Source organism: Ranitomeya variabilis, chromosome 2, assembly GCF_051348905.1.
Source record: "Ranitomeya variabilis isolate aRanVar5 chromosome 2, aRanVar5.hap1, whole genome shotgun sequence".
In the NCBI taxonomy this organism is placed as follows: Eukaryota; Metazoa; Chordata; class Amphibia; order Anura; family Dendrobatidae; genus Ranitomeya; species Ranitomeya variabilis.
The window spans coordinates 853,990,118-854,008,266 of NC_135233.1; the positions used below are offsets into that span (position 1 = coordinate 853,990,118).

General features: G+C 41.4%; 1 protein-coding gene across 1 annotated transcript in view; it reads right to left on the reverse strand.

Moving 5' to 3' along the window:
- LOC143803981 (uncharacterized) overlaps window positions 1–18,149 on the reverse strand; it is a 521,136-nt gene that overhangs the window by 191,934 nt on the left and 311,053 nt on the right. The window contains exons 81-88 of the mRNA XM_077281733.1: window positions 16,253–16,372; window positions 15,705–15,824; window positions 14,013–14,132; window positions 13,670–13,789; window positions 12,923–13,042; window positions 10,958–11,077; window positions 4,954–5,073; window positions 543–662 (exon numbers count right to left, since the gene is read on the reverse strand). Of these exons, the coding sequence (XP_077137848.1) occupies window positions 543–662; window positions 4,954–5,073; window positions 10,958–11,077; window positions 12,923–13,042; window positions 13,670–13,789; window positions 14,013–14,132; window positions 15,705–15,824; window positions 16,253–16,372 (960 nt within the window). The remainder of the gene's footprint in view (window positions 1–542; window positions 663–4,953; window positions 5,074–10,957; window positions 11,078–12,922; window positions 13,043–13,669; window positions 13,790–14,012; window positions 14,133–15,704; window positions 15,825–16,252; window positions 16,373–18,149) is intronic.

Here is an 18,149-nt window from a genome sequence, read left to right on the forward strand (position 1 = left end):
GGCCGATACTTTCCGATACCGATACTTTCAAGTATCGGACGGTATCGCTCAACACTAGTGAGCAGGTATTACCGGTCTCACATTCATCAATATCATCACAGTGGGTCCCGTTACCTGATCAATGTAAAAGGTTTTATAGTTAAATGAGGCTATTTCCTCACAGTTAGGCTAGGTTCACACTTACACGGCACTTTACATTGAGCACTCGGTCTGGGCGCTACGTCTGTTTTTTTAGAAAACAGAATTCAGGAGTACAAAATCCTCCCTGATAGTCATTTACTACAGAGAGACAAACTAAGGATCTACATTTGGACTCTTGGTTCCTTTCTGTCTCTGACCTTCTATTTAGTAGGACACAAAGCCGAGGTGACAACAAGCGGTGCCAGGAAATAAAATGTTTCGTTTTCTGACACCAGATCTTTTCTTAGGGGAAGAATACAGGGAAATCTACTGCAAGTTCTCACTAATATCAGTGCCGCTGATAGTGACAATGCTACTTTCATATTAAAGTGATAATTTAATGTAAATATTCATTTTCTTACCTGAGAATCCATCATTACAAGTACAGATGAAACTTCCTAATGTGTTAGTGCAGGTTGCATTAGGTAAGCAGATATTATTGGTCTCACATTCATCAATATCATCACAGTGGGTCCCGTTACCTGATGAATATATAATTAATCACAGTTTACTGAGGATATACAGATGTAGCACATACCACGATGCAGCAAGATATTTTACTACAAAATACTGTAACTTGACACCAAACATGACATGTTTATTGGTTTTTGTTATGTTAAAGGAAACCTGTCAGGACTCCCATGCCCCCAACGCAGCAGCATTCACCTCTGTAGGGTTAAGCTCACTGAATAACCAGTCTTGTATATCGTAATTCAGTTAGATAAATGCATAAAAAAGCAATTGTCATGTCCCCATTTCCTATGCTAATGAGGGCTTTGACTAGCATAGGGCATTAGTTGCTCCAGAGTAGTCAGCCCTCTTTCCATGTTATCACGCCCCTGTGGGCATCATCACCAGCTCATCCACAGACCGACTTCAGAGGCATAGTGCGTATGACTGGAAGCCATCTTCTGAACTTCTAGTCATGTGCAGAGCGGATCAGAAGCCTGGAAGGGTACACACTGTTTAAAAGACCCTGTGACTGTGAGTAGGTAGCGGGATGCAGTAAATGACAGGAGGAAGAGCCAGAGTTACCTGGTTTATTAACAGGGGTGTACACCACGCAGGGAGGTAATGGGTTCTGTAGAGGGTGTGAGGGTGAATAATAGCACGATATGAATAAGGGGCGAGGTAACAAAGTAAGCAACTGTTCATAAAAGTTTTAACTTATCACTCTGCCGGCTTCCTGGCTGCAGAGCCTTAAGTTCCAATGGTGGCGCCTACTCAAAAGGTGTGTGATGGCTCTGGTTTCATCCTGTAGAAACTGGAGGTCTGGTTCCTGGCGATGACGATGAATCCTCGTTGTTCCAAGCGGGGTCCTGAATCCACGGTTCGTCATACGGGGTGCAGCACAGTCTGTTGCACCGCCGGAGCGTGACTCGGCTCGGTGGAAGTATGAGCTATGACACAGTTCTGGCTGAGTCACCTGGTCTGTCTTAGGTGGCATGCACAGAGTAACCACCAGCCCGGAGCGTCTGTAACTTGCGATCACAGGGGATAATGGGCACCCGGCAGAGGTTTGTCCACAGTCAGTGTAACCGGACACGGGGAATCTACAGCGTGGGCCGGACCTCACACGATGCTCAGAGAACGGAGAACTGACCCCTGGCTAGCGCTTCTTCCTGCCAAGTCTGCCTTTTTTTTCCCACGCAAAGAGCCTTTTATCAACGTCATGCCCATGCTCTCAAGTGCAAAGGTCGGTCTGGGTTGGAAACCTTTCTCCTTGGAAACAATGGTGACAGCCCTGACAGTTTCGGAACCTGATGAAAGAGAGGTACCCCAAGTCCGGCCTATCTTCTTACATGACACTGCCGAAGGGAGCAGCGCTCATGCACGAGTTTTCCATGAGCTGGCAATGACACTGATAAATTATGTTATCACGCTCACAGGGGCGTCATAACATGGAAACAGGGCTGATTAGTCTGGAGAACTAACACACTATCTACTAGTCAAAGCCCTCATTAGCATAGGAAATGGAGACTGAATTGTGTTATACAGGGCTGGATAGACAGGAGTTCTAATCATACATAGGCGAATGCTGTTGAGTTGGAGGACATGGGTGACTTGAGAGGTTCCCTTTAAGTGTCCAGTTGCAGCTTTCTATAACATGCCATTGTCAAAGGGGATATCATCACTTTTCAGATACATTTTGTAGTTGACTACAGTTTACTATAAAAAACAAAAAATGGAACATGAGAAAGCCCCAGTCAGAGCCACTGAGCTCTCTGATTCACTGTTGCTCTGTAGCCATGACTTCATTGCTTCAGCCAATGACTGACATTGGGAGCAGAGGTGGGAACTCACTGGTGGACACAGGGAAGGAGAGTTCAGCTCAGGTTGTTTTCTTCTATAGCTGTCTGCTATCAAAAAGTGTCCAGAAGAAAATATAATGGGCACACTGTAGAGTTCAATGAAGAAGGTGCTGGCTAGACATCCAACGTCAAATATACAGAAAATAGCCGCACTCAAGTCTTGGAAATGTGAAGATTTTTCTTTTGTTTTTATTCAAGTGTACAGGCACCATCAAGTGATTTTTACATAGACAACAAGTGGTTGCGGACCATAAGATAGGGTGACGTTTCGACCTTGCACGGTCTTTTTCAAACCCCACTGCAATAACAAATACAACGTATAAGTGTGCTGTACATATTTACATGTGCATAAAGAAACATGTAATTCATCAAGACAAAGAAAAACACAAATTTCCTAAATCAGGCTACAAAATGAACATAAAAAAAAAAAAAAAAAAAAAAAAACTTCATGAAAATTATATACAGGAAATATACACATGTATGCCCACAGTTTGTAACTACGGACACATTTATGTCCAAGGGTAATGAATCATAGCATAGATAAAAGAGAGGGTGGAGATAACCTAAAACCAGGTTCTGTATGGAGACTATTCAAAAGAACATTCCTAAACTGAGAGCACGTATTGGGCTGGAAATAAGCAAAAACAATTAAATGCAGGGAACATCAAACAAGCACCAAAAAGGACAAAGGAAGCCAAAAACGACACTGTACAAGATGCCAAAGTGATATACTGACCTTAAGTACGAGGAATGGTATAGAAGAAAAGGAAATAAGGAGGAGAGTCCCCAAGGACTAGGGAAAAACAGAGAGGAAGCGGTTAAATATATGGTGCATTGAATAACAGGGAAGCAAAGAGTAAACAAGCACAAAGGTGCAGTTTTTACCAGCTCACGGTCGACTCCAGGAGTAAGGTGTCCGTCTTATTGGTGGTGCAGTGGCTGTAGTGAGCGCTGTCAGCGGTTTTAAGTACACCGCTGTTGCGGTCATATCCGGTGTGCTGACGTGCACCTGTGTGGTGATGAGAGTGAGGTCTGCCCCGCAGAGCGGCGTGCGTGTCAGGCTAGCGCATGCGCAGTAATCGCTAGGTTTAGGAGAGAGATATTATGGCAGCGCCTATAATGTAAGAGGGCCTGGAGCATGCTCCAGGCCCTCTTACATTATAGGCGCTGCCATAATATCTCTCTCCTAAACCTAGCGATTACTGCGCATGCGCTAGCCTGACACGCACGCCGCTCTGCGGGGCAGACCTCACTCTCATCACCACACAGGTGCACGTCAGCACACCGGATATGACCGCAACAGCGGTGTACTTAAAACCGCTGACAGCGCTCACTACAGCCACTGCACCACCAATAAGACGGACACCTTACTCCTGGAGTCGACCGTGAGCTGGTAAAAACTGCACCTTTGTGCTTGTTTACTCTTTGCTTCCCTGTTATTCAATGCACCATATATTTAACCGCTTCCTCTCTGTTTTTCCCTAGTCCTTGGGGACTCTCCTCCTTATTTCCTTTTCTTCTATACCATTCCTCGTACTTAAGGTCAGTATATCACTTTGGCATCTTGTACAGTGTCGTTTTTGGCTTCCTTTGTCCTTTTTGGTGCTTGTTTGATGTTCCCTGCATTTAATTGTTTTTGCTTATTTCCAGCCCAATACGTGCTCTCAGTTTAGGAATGTTCTTTTGAATAGTCTCCATACAGAACCTGGTTTTAGGTTATCTCCACCCTCTCTTTTATCTATGCTATGATTCATTACCCTTGGACATAAATGTGTCCGTAGTTACAAACTGTGGGCATACATGTGTATATTTCCTGTATATAATTTTCATGAAGTTTTTTTTTTTTTTTTTTTTTTTTTTTTTATGTTCATTTTGTAGCCTGATTTAGGAAATTTGTGTTTTTCTTTGTCTTGATGAATTACATGTTTCTTTATGCACATGTAAATATGTACAGCACACTTATACGTTGTATTTGTTATTGCAGTGGGGTTTGAAAAAGACCGTGCAAGGTCGAAACGTCACCCTATCTTATGGTCCGCAACCACTTGTTGTCTATGTAAAAATCACTTGATGGTGCCTGTACACTTGAATAAAAACAAAAGAAAAATCTTCACATTTCCAAGACTTGAGTGCGGCTATTTTCTGTATATTTGCTATCAAAAAGTAACTGAAAGGGAACAACCCATTTAATGCATTATGTGCCAAGCTAAAGTATGCTACATCTGTAACATCAGAGGTAAATGTGAACGTGAAAATTATTATTATTCCTGAAACATTTCAACAATTTATTATTGTGCAAATCAGAAGCAAGAATTAATTAATGACTGGACACAAATTAGAGATCATGTATGACATGTCAATTAGACTGAGCTACAGTTTATTCCATCTGTTTTTCTTATAGGACCATGACTTTATCTGTTTATAATCATTATAATTCAATAACCAGAATATGACGACTTACCTGAGAATCCAGCATTACAAGTACAGGTGTAATTTCCTATTGTGTTAGTGCAGGTTGCATTAAGTGAGCAGATATTATTGGTCTCACATTCATCAATGTCATCACAGTGGGTCCCATCACCTAATTAATATAAAATGTTTTACAGTTAAAGAACTTTTCGCCAACTTTGTCATGTTGAACTAGATGCAAAATGTAACAGTTTCCTCAGAGTAAATTATTATTTTTTATTTTTTTTTATTTTGCCGCTCGGTTAGGCAGATATTAATAATCAAATGATTTGGCACCCAATAAGATCTTTTTCATTAAGTCCAAGCTGTCGTAATTACAGAGCTTTCAGTGGGGGACATGTAATTTTTCCTTATATAGTACATTGCCCAATCATGAGCCGAAATCAATACATCCCAGAAAAAGAATATGCCCTGCAATAGCTTAACCCCTTAATGTCCAAAGACAGACACACTCCTTCATTGGATGCCTCACTACTGACAGCGGCATTTAATATGCAGACGCAGGAAGCGCGTCATTACCTTCTTCCACCGGCGCCCGTGTCACATTACTGTGGGTCACCGATGGGTTGCCATGACAATTCGGGGTCAGCAGAAGACCCCTGTGGTTGTCATTGCTGGATCGCTATGAGCCCTGCCTGGTGGTCGGCCCACATAGCAAGTGAGCATATCTGCTACATAGACTGCAGCCTTGCTCTATGTAGCAGAGTTGATCGGACAAGTGCAGCTTCTAGTCTCCCATGGAGACTAATGAAAAAATTAAAAAGTTTAAAAAAAAGTATTTAAAAAAAAAATAAAAATATATATATATATATATATATATATATATATAAAAGTTCAAATCACCCCCTCTTTTGCGCCATTCAAAATAAAACAATGAAAAATATATACACATATTTGGTATTGTCGTGCCCGATCTATCAATATAAAAAAATTAATCCAATCAGTAAATGGCTTTGTCAGGGAATAGGAAGAAGTTCTGATTACTTCAATTACACATACAGGGCTCTCAGCTGCAGTTTCCTCTGCCTGCCAGCACAAGACTGGAATTCTAAGCATGTCTTCCTCCCTTCCCCCTGCTATATAGTTGTAATGTGAGACCAGAGTGCCAGCTCCACTGAGGAATTTTTATGGCTTTGTGCTGTGAAAGCCAGTCCTGTCTCTAAACCCCTCATCCCCCCTCCTGCCAGATACCAGCATAACTGGTACAGCAAATTTCAAACCGCATGGGACTCTTTTGTTCTTGAAAAGTTATGTACAAGGGCACCGATCAGGGATAGCAATAAAAAAGTTACATATTCCGCATGTCCACCGAGAAATTTATAACTCACTGATATTGCTAGAATCTAAGCCAACGAAATGCAAGGAACGGATTTCTCCGTAAGCGGGTCATATATCTATGCCGTGTTTATACTTAAAAGAACCCTCATGACGTGGTGAGCATCATGATTATTGCGTCGTTCGTCTCCGGGGTTCATACAGCGAGTTATGTAAAGAAATGGCTTGTCATAACTCTAAGAAAGGGGAGTATTCAGCCTCTGAGTGAGGTCACCACAGGGAGAGAGCCTTGGTTTTGGGCACGGAGATAACTGAAGGAGACATCAGTCTTCCCGAGTCTTTTGTCCCGGGTCTATCTGCGAGACAGATCTTTGATGCATCTAGCTGTGTACCCATCCCCCAAAGCATATGGTCAGCCATGAGATGAAAAGATATGAACGAACTGTAAGTATTTTTCAACTTTAATCCCATTTTATTATTAATTGTACTGTACATATGATACTTGTCTACTTTTATAATACCTTTTTATACTTCTGTAAACACTGCCTACCTTTTTGGAGTAAAATACTTTATATACAATTATTACTAGTTTTGTTTCTCCTTGCTCTATAACGTAGTGTCACGTCCTCTGAAGTGAATTACGCTACTAATCTGGGTTGGCTTCAGAACCATTATTAATTAAGAAATCAGAGCTGGTGGCAGTGGATTTGTCCTGTGCATTTGGGAAGCTTTGTAGCTACAGACAGCATTGATAATTATTGTTCCCACCTAAGTGGGAGTAGTTTTATTGCCCTCACTGCAGTGTGCCAATTAGCCAGTGCAAAGTAAGGCAGCCTTTCTGGCGACTAATTATCCTAGGTGTAGTACCCTGTCAGACCTGAGGGTAAGGGGGGCGCCAGAGAGCTGCAAGTTCCAAACCGGAACTGGGAAGTGGGATATAGATAAATCCTATTCAGAAAAGAACGGGGCAACCAAACAACCCCAGTTCATGACAAATTGGTGTGAGTGGTGGGGATTAGGGTTGAGCGAAACGGATCGGACATTTTCAAAAGTCGCCGACTTTCAGCAAAGTCGGGTTTCATGAAACCCGACCCGATCCCACTGTGGGATCGGCCATGCGGTCGGCGATCTTCGCGCCAAAGTCGTCTTTCATATGACGCTTTCCCCACCATTTTTTCAGCCAATGAAGGAGTGTGGGCAGCGTGATGACATAGGTTCCGGCTTGCTTTGTGCGGCGTCACAGGGGGTAAAACCGCCATCTTAACGTTTGGGATATAGCGATTTCCACAGTGAAACACAAACTTTGCAGGGACGGAGGGGAGAGAGAGAGAGAGAGAGAGACTTTACTCTCCCATTGACTTACATTGAGTTTCGTGTTCCCAGACTTTTCTAAATAATCGGCCGATTTCACCCGACCCGACTTTTGACAAAGTCGGGTTTCGCGAAACACGACACGATCCTGAAAAAATAAAAGTCGCTCAACCCTAGTGGGGATGATAAAGGTATCCTCCCCGGGAACCGTGACAGGTGTAGCAAAAAAAAATAAAAATAAAAATGACAGGATTACAGTTTTTGGTCACGTCAACATTGCAATAAAATGAAATAACAGACAATCAAAAGATTGTATACACACCAAAATGGTATCAATAAAAACATCAGCTTGGTGCACAAAAAATAAGCCCTCACCTGGCCCGAGATCCCGAAAACTGGAAACGCTAAGGTGCTTGTGAAAATGGCATCTTTTTTGTTGTTTTTTTTTTACAAATTTTGGATTTTTTTAAATGAAAAATTACCTAGACTTGTTTTTTTGTCTATAAACTCGCAGTGACCTGAGGAATCAGAATGTACGATCAGTTTTAGCATTTAGTGAACCTAGTAAAAAACAAAACAAACAAAAAACAAGTGTGGGATTGCACTTTTTTTGGAATTTCAACACACGGAATTTTTTTCCAATTTTCTATTACAAGACATGGTAAAACCAATGGGGTCGTTCAAAAGTACAACTCATCCCGCAAAAAAACAGGCCCTCACATGGCCATTTTGACCAAAAAATAAAAAAGTTATAGCTCTGGGAAAAGGGGAGCAAAAAATGAAAATGCAAAACCAAAAATACCCCAGGTCGTTAGTGGGTTGAAATATGTTGCTTAGTATCAACTGTTCGTACTTTATTTATTAAGATCTAAGATATTATTTTTCTATTTCATATGAGCATGATGTTACCTTTCTATGGCACAGCAGTAAATCAAATTGTTGTTTAACATGTACACCTAGGCTCTCCTGTTTGCTTTTGACAGCCATTAATAAGTACACCTCATTGAATGCATTATAGTCAGGATACTTATGCAGCAGACTGTGTCAGTAACTGCACTTTAGCAAACAGTTACAAGGATTGTCCAATACTGAACTCTTCTTAACTGCTACAAAAGGGCCATATGGAATATAAAAACACATCTTCACCTCTCAGACCATGCGACATTGTTATGTCATAGACCGCTGCAGCCAATCAGCAGTTTACAATTCTGTCAAAACAGAAGTCCTCTCTCTTGAGCAGTTACGAACTGATTGTGCAGGGGTGAACAACCCATTAAAGAAAGGTGTAAGAAGGAATCAACAGCAAATCAGAAATCAACTGAGAATCCATCATTATAAGTACAGCTGCAATTTCCTATTGTGTTAGTGCAGGTTGCATTAGGTGAGCAGACATTACTAGTCAGACATTCATCAATATCCTCACAGTCGGTCCCATTGCCTGATCAATGTAAAAGGTTTTACAATTAATTGAGGATATTTACTGTATTTACAGTTAGGCTAGGTTCACACTTACACGCTGCTGTATAGTGAGCACTCTGTCTGAAGAATAAAGGTTAATCTACTGCAAGCTCTCACTGATATCAGTGCCACTGATAGTGACAATGCTACTTTCATATCAAAGAGATAATTTAACCTAATTATTAATTTTCTTACCTGAGAATCCATCCTTAAGGTACCGTCACACTAAACGATATCGCTAGCGATCCGTGACGTTGCAGCGTCCTGGCTAGCGATATCGTTGAGTGTGACAAGCAGCAGCGATCAGGATCCCGCTGTGATATCGCTGGTCGTTGAAGAAAGTTCAGAAATTTATTTGGTCGTCAGACCGGCGTGTATCGTCGTGTTTGACACCAAAAGCAACGATGCCAGCGATGTTTTACACTGGTAACCAGGGTAAACATCGGGTTGCTAAGCGCAGGGCCACGCTTAGTAACCCGATGTTTACCCTGGTTACCAGTGTAAAATGTAAAAAAAACAAACAGTACATACTCACCTTCACGTCCCCCGGCATCTGCTTCCTGCACTGACTGAGCGCCGGCCATAAAGTGAAAGCACAGCACAGCGGTGACGTCACCGCTCTGCTGTTAGGGCCGGCGCTCACAGTCAGTGCAGGAAGCGGACGCCGGGGGACGCAAAGGTGAGTATGTAGTGTTTGTTTTTTTTACATTTTACACTGGTAAACATCGGGTTACTAAGCGCGGCCCTGCGCTTAGCAACCCGATGTTTACCCTGGTTACCCGGGGACTTCGGCATCGTTGGTCGCTGGAGAGCTGTCTGTGTGACAGCTCTCCAGCGACCAAACAGCGACGCTGCAGCGATCAGCATCGTTGTCTGTATCGCTGCAGCGTCGCTTAATGTGAAGGTACCTTTACAAGTACAGCTGTAATTCCCTATTGTGTTAGCGCAGGTTGCATTAGGTGAGCAGTTATTATTGGTCTCACATTCATCAATATCCTCACAGTGGGTCCCGTTACCTGATGAATATACAATGAATTGCACTTTACTGAGGATATACAGATGTAGCACATACCACGATGCAGCAAGTTATTTTAATACAAAAAAAACTGTAACTTGACACCAATCTTGACATGTTTATTGGCCTTTGTTATGTTAAAGGAAACCTGTCAGGCTCCCCATGCCCCCAACACAGCAGCATTCATCTCCGTATGGTTAAGCTCCCTAAATAACCAGTCCTGTATAGCGTAATTTAGTTATATTAAAGTATAGAAAAAGCAATTACAATGTCCCCGTTCACTATCCAAATGAGGTCTTTGACTAGTAGATAAGGGGTTAGTTGCCCCAGACTAGTCAGCCCTCTTTCCATGTTATCATATCCTTGTGGACATCATCACCAGCTCATCCACAGCCCGGCGTCGGAGGCATAAGTTCGCATAACTGGAAGCCATCTTCTGAACATCCAGTCATGTACAGTGCGCCTCAGAAGCCTGGAAGGGTACATCCGACTTCAAAGACACTGTGACACTGCCGAAATGCTCTGTAGCCATGACTTCATTGCTTCAGCCAATGACACTGGGAGCAGAGGTGGGAACTCACTGGTGGACACAGGGAAGGAGAGTTCAGCTCGGTTTGTTTTCTTCTATTGCCGTCTGCTATCGAAATGTAACTGAAAGGGAACAACCCATTTAATGAATTATGTGTTAAGCCAAAGTATGCTACATCTGTAACATCAGAGGTAAATGTGAAAGTGAAAAATTATTCCTGAAACATCAACAAGTTATTATTGTGCAAATCAGAAACAAGAATTAATTAATGACTGGACACAAATAAGAGATCATGTATGACATGCCGATTAGACTGACCTGCAGTTTATTATATCAGATTTGTAACAGAACCATGGCTTTATCTGTTTATAATTATTATATTTCAATACCCGGAAAATGACGACTTACCTGAGAATCCAACATTACAGGCACAGGTGTAATTTCCTATTGTGTTAGTGCAGATTGCATCATGTGAGCAGTTATTATTGGTCTTACATTCATCAATGTCATCACAGTGGATTCCATCACCTAATTAATATAAAAGGTTTTACAGTTAAAAAGAACTTTCCGCCAACTTTGTCATGTTGAACTAGACGCAAAATATAATAGTAGCCTCAGAGCAAATTAAAAATGTTTATTTTATTTTGCCGCTCTGTTGGGCAGATATCAGCTATCAAATGATTTGGTATCTAATGAGATCATTTTCATTCAGTCCAAGTTGTCATTATTAGTGTACGCTCACATTTGCGGTCTGCGCCGCAGCGTCGGGCGCCGCAGCGTTGCCGCATGCATCATGCGCCCCTATATTTAACATGGGGGCGCATGGACATGCGTCGCACTTGCGTTTTGCGCCGAATGCGTCACTGCGGCGCACGCGTCCGGGCGCAGAGGACGCAGCAAGTTGCATTTTTGCTGCGTCCAAAATCAATCAAAAAAAGGACGCATGCGGCGCAAAACGCAGCGTTGTGCATGCGTTTTGCTGCATTTTTGTTTGCGTTGTGCGTTGCGGCGCTGACGCTGCGGCACACAACGCAAATGTGAACGTAGCCTTACAGAGCTTTCAGAGGGGACAGGTACTTTTTCCCTATGTAGTACATTGCCGAATCATAAGCCGAAAGCAATACATCTCAGAAAAAGAACACACACCACAATAGCTTAAAATATGTTGCTCATTATCTCAAATGTAATGACATACAGCCCTGATCTCCTGTTTTAACCTTGTGTATGATTAGAAAGTGCTGGGAGTAGAGCACAGATGACTGACACATTGCAGATAAAGTCATAGCAGTCAGTGAGGAAGGAGGGGCAGCACAGCTGAGTTTAGCTGTGTCACATTAAGAACCCTTGTATGATCTCTCCTCCTCTCATAGCACTGTTAACTATGTTGTACTGTTGATATCCCCAAACTTCCTGTCTGGAATTCACAGCTCAGAGATGTCCGTAATCACATTTATGTCTGTTGTTCTCACGGAAACCTGGCAACTTTTATTCCATTTGCTGTGACAGCAGAACAGGCTTTCAATATATCTAAATCAGCGGTAGTGCTTCCTAATTATGATTGGTCAGAATCATAGATGGGTAAGAAGTACACACCCCCAGTGAAATCTCTGATAACACGATTTTCGAATTAAGAAAACTTAACTCACTACATGCCAAATATGTTGATTGCTAATATCATCACAATGAAAAGGTGAAATAAAAAAAAATAACAATCTGCTCTGCAACCACTAGTACAAAGGGGAAAAGGTCCTCTTTAACTAATGACATAACATTATAGGTAGATGTGATAATAAAAATGTATTAATCTACATACATTATGTGTTCAGGAACTGAAAACCATTGAGATCACTAATGAAACAGGTTTTGATATGTTCTCTTGCTTTAGGAAGAATAAAGGTAAATTTAGAGAAATCATGAAGGAAACAGCAGATTTCCCGGTCCTCATATATGCTGCTCTAAGGAAAGATACTAGACATGGTGCGAATTGAGTCACAAGACCTGGTCCGATGGTCACGTCAGAAATTTGGGATCATCAGAGAAAGGCCATGAATACTGCCTCCTACCTGCCGCATCTGCAGCTGTTCTTTTTTATAAGTTGGCCTGGCACAATGTCAAAATACAATAATGAAGTGAGGCCAAACCATCTAATCAAAAGAGGAGCTTGGGATGCCATAAGGTAAGAGGCAGTGCTCGCAGGTCTCCTGCCCGACAGCCACAGATTACTGACTTGGCTGCTGAACCAGGTCCTGTGAACTGATTTGCACCATCTCTAGAAGGTACATAATATTGATTGCATCTTCTCCAGTGTAGCCTTAACTAACATAATCCTGTCACTTCCATTACTTTCCCATATTGCTGATGTATTGTCCTTACCTGTGTAGCCAGCATTACATGTACAGATGTAACTTCCCACTGTGTTATTACAGGTGGCGTCAGATGAACAGTTGTTCTTTCCTCCACATTCATCAATATCAGCACAATATGACCCATTACCTGATCACAACACAGAAATGATGACTTATTAATGAAGCCTGTGATTAAGAGCTCATCCACACTTGTCTTACAATATGGTAATATAGGATCATTGGACGGTGCTAAATTGTGTTGGACAATCTGCAGCCAAAGTCTCTCAGTAATATAAAGCTAAGTTACAGAAGTTTGCATTGAAGTCACCTTATTTTAGTCATTAAGAAGAAAAAACTACTGGTAAAATCAATCTGTGAAAATACAAAATGCAAATATTGTGTCTGACAGCCTCGCACATCATTAATATACAGAATGTTACAGCCCCGTCCGTCAGTGTAAAATAATCCTAAATATACATATCAGGGACGGACTTATTATTGGTGCAACCGCACAGGGGCCCAAGTGGTAAAGGGGCCACTACCGCCTCCACAGCCAGAAGCAGCTTCATTCACAGACATGTAAATGGGTGCACTATGATGAGTTGTTGGAAGGCAATCGGCCCATATGCTGTTCTTGACCAGGGACCTTTTCTGTCTGTGTCCGCACTGGTATGTGTCACTTACGGTTTTGTCATTGATATTGGGGAGCTATTAACTGCAGATGGCATCCTGAGAAAGGTTGTACATACAGACATCTCTAGTGATAAGTGATTACCTTGGTATCCATCATTACAAGTACAAAAGAGGCCTCCTGCTATATTACTACACGTTGCATTAGTAGAACAGTTACTGGCATCTGTACATGGTGTCAGAGCCTCACAGTCATATCCATCACCTGGGAAAAGAGCATAATGTAATGAATGATGTATAATGATGAAAGGAACATATTTATGGCACTTAAAATAAAGGATTATTTTATTGTTATTAAATTCTATTTTACAGATTGACAAAAATACACTTGAATAGATTTCTGGTGGGATCCCTGCTGCACAGCATAATGAACTTTACACTAAAGTATAGCAAAAAACAGGATTCAATGAAAATAAGTCTGAACTCACCCCAGAATCCAACATTACAGGCACAGGTGTAATTTCCTATTGTGTTATTACAGGTGGCATTGGGTGAGCAAGAATTATTGGTCTCACATTCATCAATATCCTCACAGTGGGTCCCGTTACCTGATCAATGTAACATGTGTCACAGTTATCAGAGGATCTAACAATAGACGTATATGAGAAAATAAATATTTACTACTGAAAACATACAGCTCTGGCAAAAATTAAGAGACCACCACTTCAAATCCCTGTCATGGGCAGCCCAATCTCCAGACCTGAACCCCATTGAAAACCTCTGGAATGTAATCAAGAGGATGATGGATAATCACAAGCCAACAAACAAAGAAGAACTGCTTAAATGTTTGTGCCAGAAGCAGTGTAAACGACTGGCGGAAAGCATGCCAAGACGCAGGAAAGCTGTGATTAAAAATTATGGTTATTTCACAAAATATTGATTTCTTAACTCTTCCGGAATTAAAACATTAGTATTGTTGGTTCTAAATGATTATGACCTTGTTTTCTTTGCATTATTTGAGGTCTGAAAGCACTGTTTTTTTTCTGTTTTGACCACTTTTCTTTGTCAGAAAAAAATGAAAAATGTATTGCTTGGTAATTCGGAGACATGTTGTCAGAAGTTTAAAAACTAAAAGAACAATTTACATTTTACTCAAAAATATACCTATAAAGAGGTAAATCAGACAAACTGAACATTTTGCAGTGGTCTCTTAATTTTTGCCAGAGCTGTATATTATAAGTTGTTATTTGGCAAGTCACAACCAATATTAATTTGGCATAAATTATGGGTCAAATATGAAGTGTCGATAAGACTGAACTACAGTTTATTTCACCTAAGTATGAACTGTTAGTACTTTATATATGAAAGAAGGATTTAAATGTTCTTTATAAGATCTAATACCGTATATTATTTTTCTTTCTAGTATGAGCATGATGTTACCTTTCTACGGCACAGCAGTATATCAAAGTGTGGTTAAACATGTACACCAAAGGTACCTTCACACTAAACGATTTACCAACGATCACGACCAGCGATACGACCTGGCCCTGATCGTTGGTGAGTCGTTGTGTGGTCGCTGGGGAGCTGTCACACAGACAGCTCTCTCCAGCAACCAACGATCAGGGGAATGCCTGATTAGAATTAGGCATTTAGGACCTGAGAATTACGTCACGGCTTGTGATTGGTCGCGTCGCGGTCACATGGGCGGCACGCGACCAATCAGAAGCCGTGATGTCACGGAAGGCACTAAACGTGCGCATTTTAAGCAAAGAAGGCTGCCGGTTCCCTCGGTAAGGTGCAGGCTGCGTCGGAGAGGTGAGTATATCAATATTTTTTATTTTAATTCTTTATTTTACACATTATATCGATCCGATACCGATTCCCGATACAACAAAAGTATTGGATCTCGGTATCGGAATTCCGATACCGCAAATATCGGCCGATACCCGATACTTGCGGTATCGGAATGCTCAACACTAATCTTCACTTCTCGGATCATTGATCTCCTGACGACCGTGTGACATTGTTATGTCATGTGACCGCTGCAGCAAATCCGCAGCCTTTTTTATTACATCAGAACAGACGTTTGCTCTCTTTAGCAGTTAAGAACTGATTGTGCAGGGGTGAACAACCCATTAAAGAATGGTGTAAGCTGGAATCAACGGCAAATCAGAACTCACCTGAGAATCCATTCTTACAAAAGCAGCTGTAATTCCCTATTGTGTTAGTGCAGGTGGCATCAGGTGAGCAGATATTACCGGTCTGACACTCATCAATATCATCACAGTGAGTCCCGTTACCTGATGAATGTAAAAGGTTTTATAGTTAAATGAGGCTATTTCCTCACAGATAGGCTAGGTTCACACTTACACGGCACTTTACATTGAGCACTCGGTCTGGGCGCTACGTATTTTTTAAGAAAACAGAATTCAGGAGTACAAAATCCTCCCTGATATATTCATTTACTACAGAGAGACAAACTAAGGATCTACATTCAGACTCTGAGCTTCTTTCTGTCTCTGTCCTTTTATTTAGTAGGACACAAAGCCGAGGTGACAACAAGCGGTGCCAGGAAATAAAATGTTTCGTTTTCTGACACCAGCTCTCGTCTTATGGGAAGAGTAAAAGGAAATCTACTGCAAGCTCTCACTGATATCAGTGCCGCTGATAGGGACAATGCCACTTTCATATCACAGAGATAATTTAATGTAATTATTCATTTTCTTACCTGAGAATCCATCATTACAGGCACAGGTGTAATTTCCTATTGTGTTATTGCAGGTGGCATTAGGTGAGCAGATATTACTGGTCTCACATTCATCAATATCATCACAGTGGGTCCCGTTACCTGATTAATATAAAAGGTTTAAGAGTTTTCAGAGGATACAACAATGTATGCATATTTGAAAATAAAAAAAATGCTTCCGAAACATTGAACTTGTTAATTTGCATAGTCCTGACTAACACGTTCACAATCATTGAACATGTACAGTGGAATGTAAAAGTTTGGGCACCCCGGTCAAATTACTGTTATTGTGAACAGTTAAGCAAGTTGAAGATGAAATTATCTTGTTCTGTCCTAGCAGTGAATTCATCTTTCTAGAAAGTTAGTCACTTTATGTTTATCACAGATACGACATCGTACTTTCCTGGTTTTTGAATTCTGTTCACTTTTATATTGTCATGTTACAGCACCATCTGCTGGTGATTTAATGTATTCACTTTAGCTTCAGTTTGCTATGTATTATGGGAAGTTCCTAGATCATTGTGGGATAGTCCTGGTGCATTATGGTCTTGTTTTAGTCACAGTAAAAAGAACAGTAGCCATTTTCCTGTACACTTCTGATGATAACCACCTTATAACTCGTTTTGCACCTTGCGTTCTTGCAAACAGCCAGCTCCAAGCATAGTTGGTAAGCCACTCTATATGTGTTACATTCCTGTGTTTCATAAGAAAGTCTGCTGTATTAGATAGATAATAATGAACTTGCATTATTATGTTATAATGTGTATTGCAGACTGTTTCTTATCCACTGTACAGTTATATATTCTGAAATACTCCTGTTATTACATCTTATAGTTTCACCCTCTCCTGTCACAATCTACTATGAATTAAAGAAGATTACAACTTTACATCCTCTTAAGAAGACGAAATATAGATTTCTAAAAGGCCTAAAGTTAAAGATGACAAATTTTCCTTTGTATTTTAGGCAAAGACATATATATATATATATATATATATATATATATATATATATATACACTCACCGGCCACTTTATTAGGTACACCATGCTAGTAACGGGTTGGACCCCCTTTTGCCTTCAGAACTGCCTCAATTCTTCGTGGCATAGATTCAACAAGGTGCTGGAAGCATTCCTCAGAGATTTTGGTCCATATTGACATGATGGCATCACACAGTTGCCGCAGATTTGTCGGCTGCACATCCCAAAGATGCTCCATACAAGGCAGGATGGATCCATGCTTTCATGTTGTTTACGCCAAATTCTGACCCTACCATCCGAATGTCGCAGCAGAAATCGAGACTCATCAGACCAAGCAACGTTTTTCCAATCTTCTGCTGTCCAAATTCGATGAGCTTGTACAAATTGTAGCCTCAGTTTCCTGTTCTTAGCTGAAAGGAGTGGTACCCGGTGTGGTCTTCTGCTGCTGTAGCCCATCTGCCTCAAAGTTCGACGCACTGTGCGTTCAGAGATGCTCTTAGGCCTACCTTGGTTGTAACGGGTGGCGATTTGAGTCACTGTTGCCTTTCTATCAGCTCGAACCAGTCTGCCCATTCTCCTCTGACCTCTGGCATCAACAAGGCATTTCCGCCCACAGAACTGCCGCTCACTGGATTTTTTTTCTTTTTCGGACCATTCTCTGTAAACCCTAGAGATGGTTGTGCGTGAAAATCCCAGTAGATCAGCAGTTTCTGAAATACTCAGACCAGCCCTTCTGGCACCAACAACCATGCCACGTTCAAAGGCACTCAAATCACCTTTCTTCCCCATACTGCAGGAGATTGTCTTGACCATGTCTACATGCCTAAATGCACTGAGTTGCCGCCATGTGATTGGCTGATTAGAAATTAAGTGTTAACAAGAAGTTGGACAGGTGTACCTAA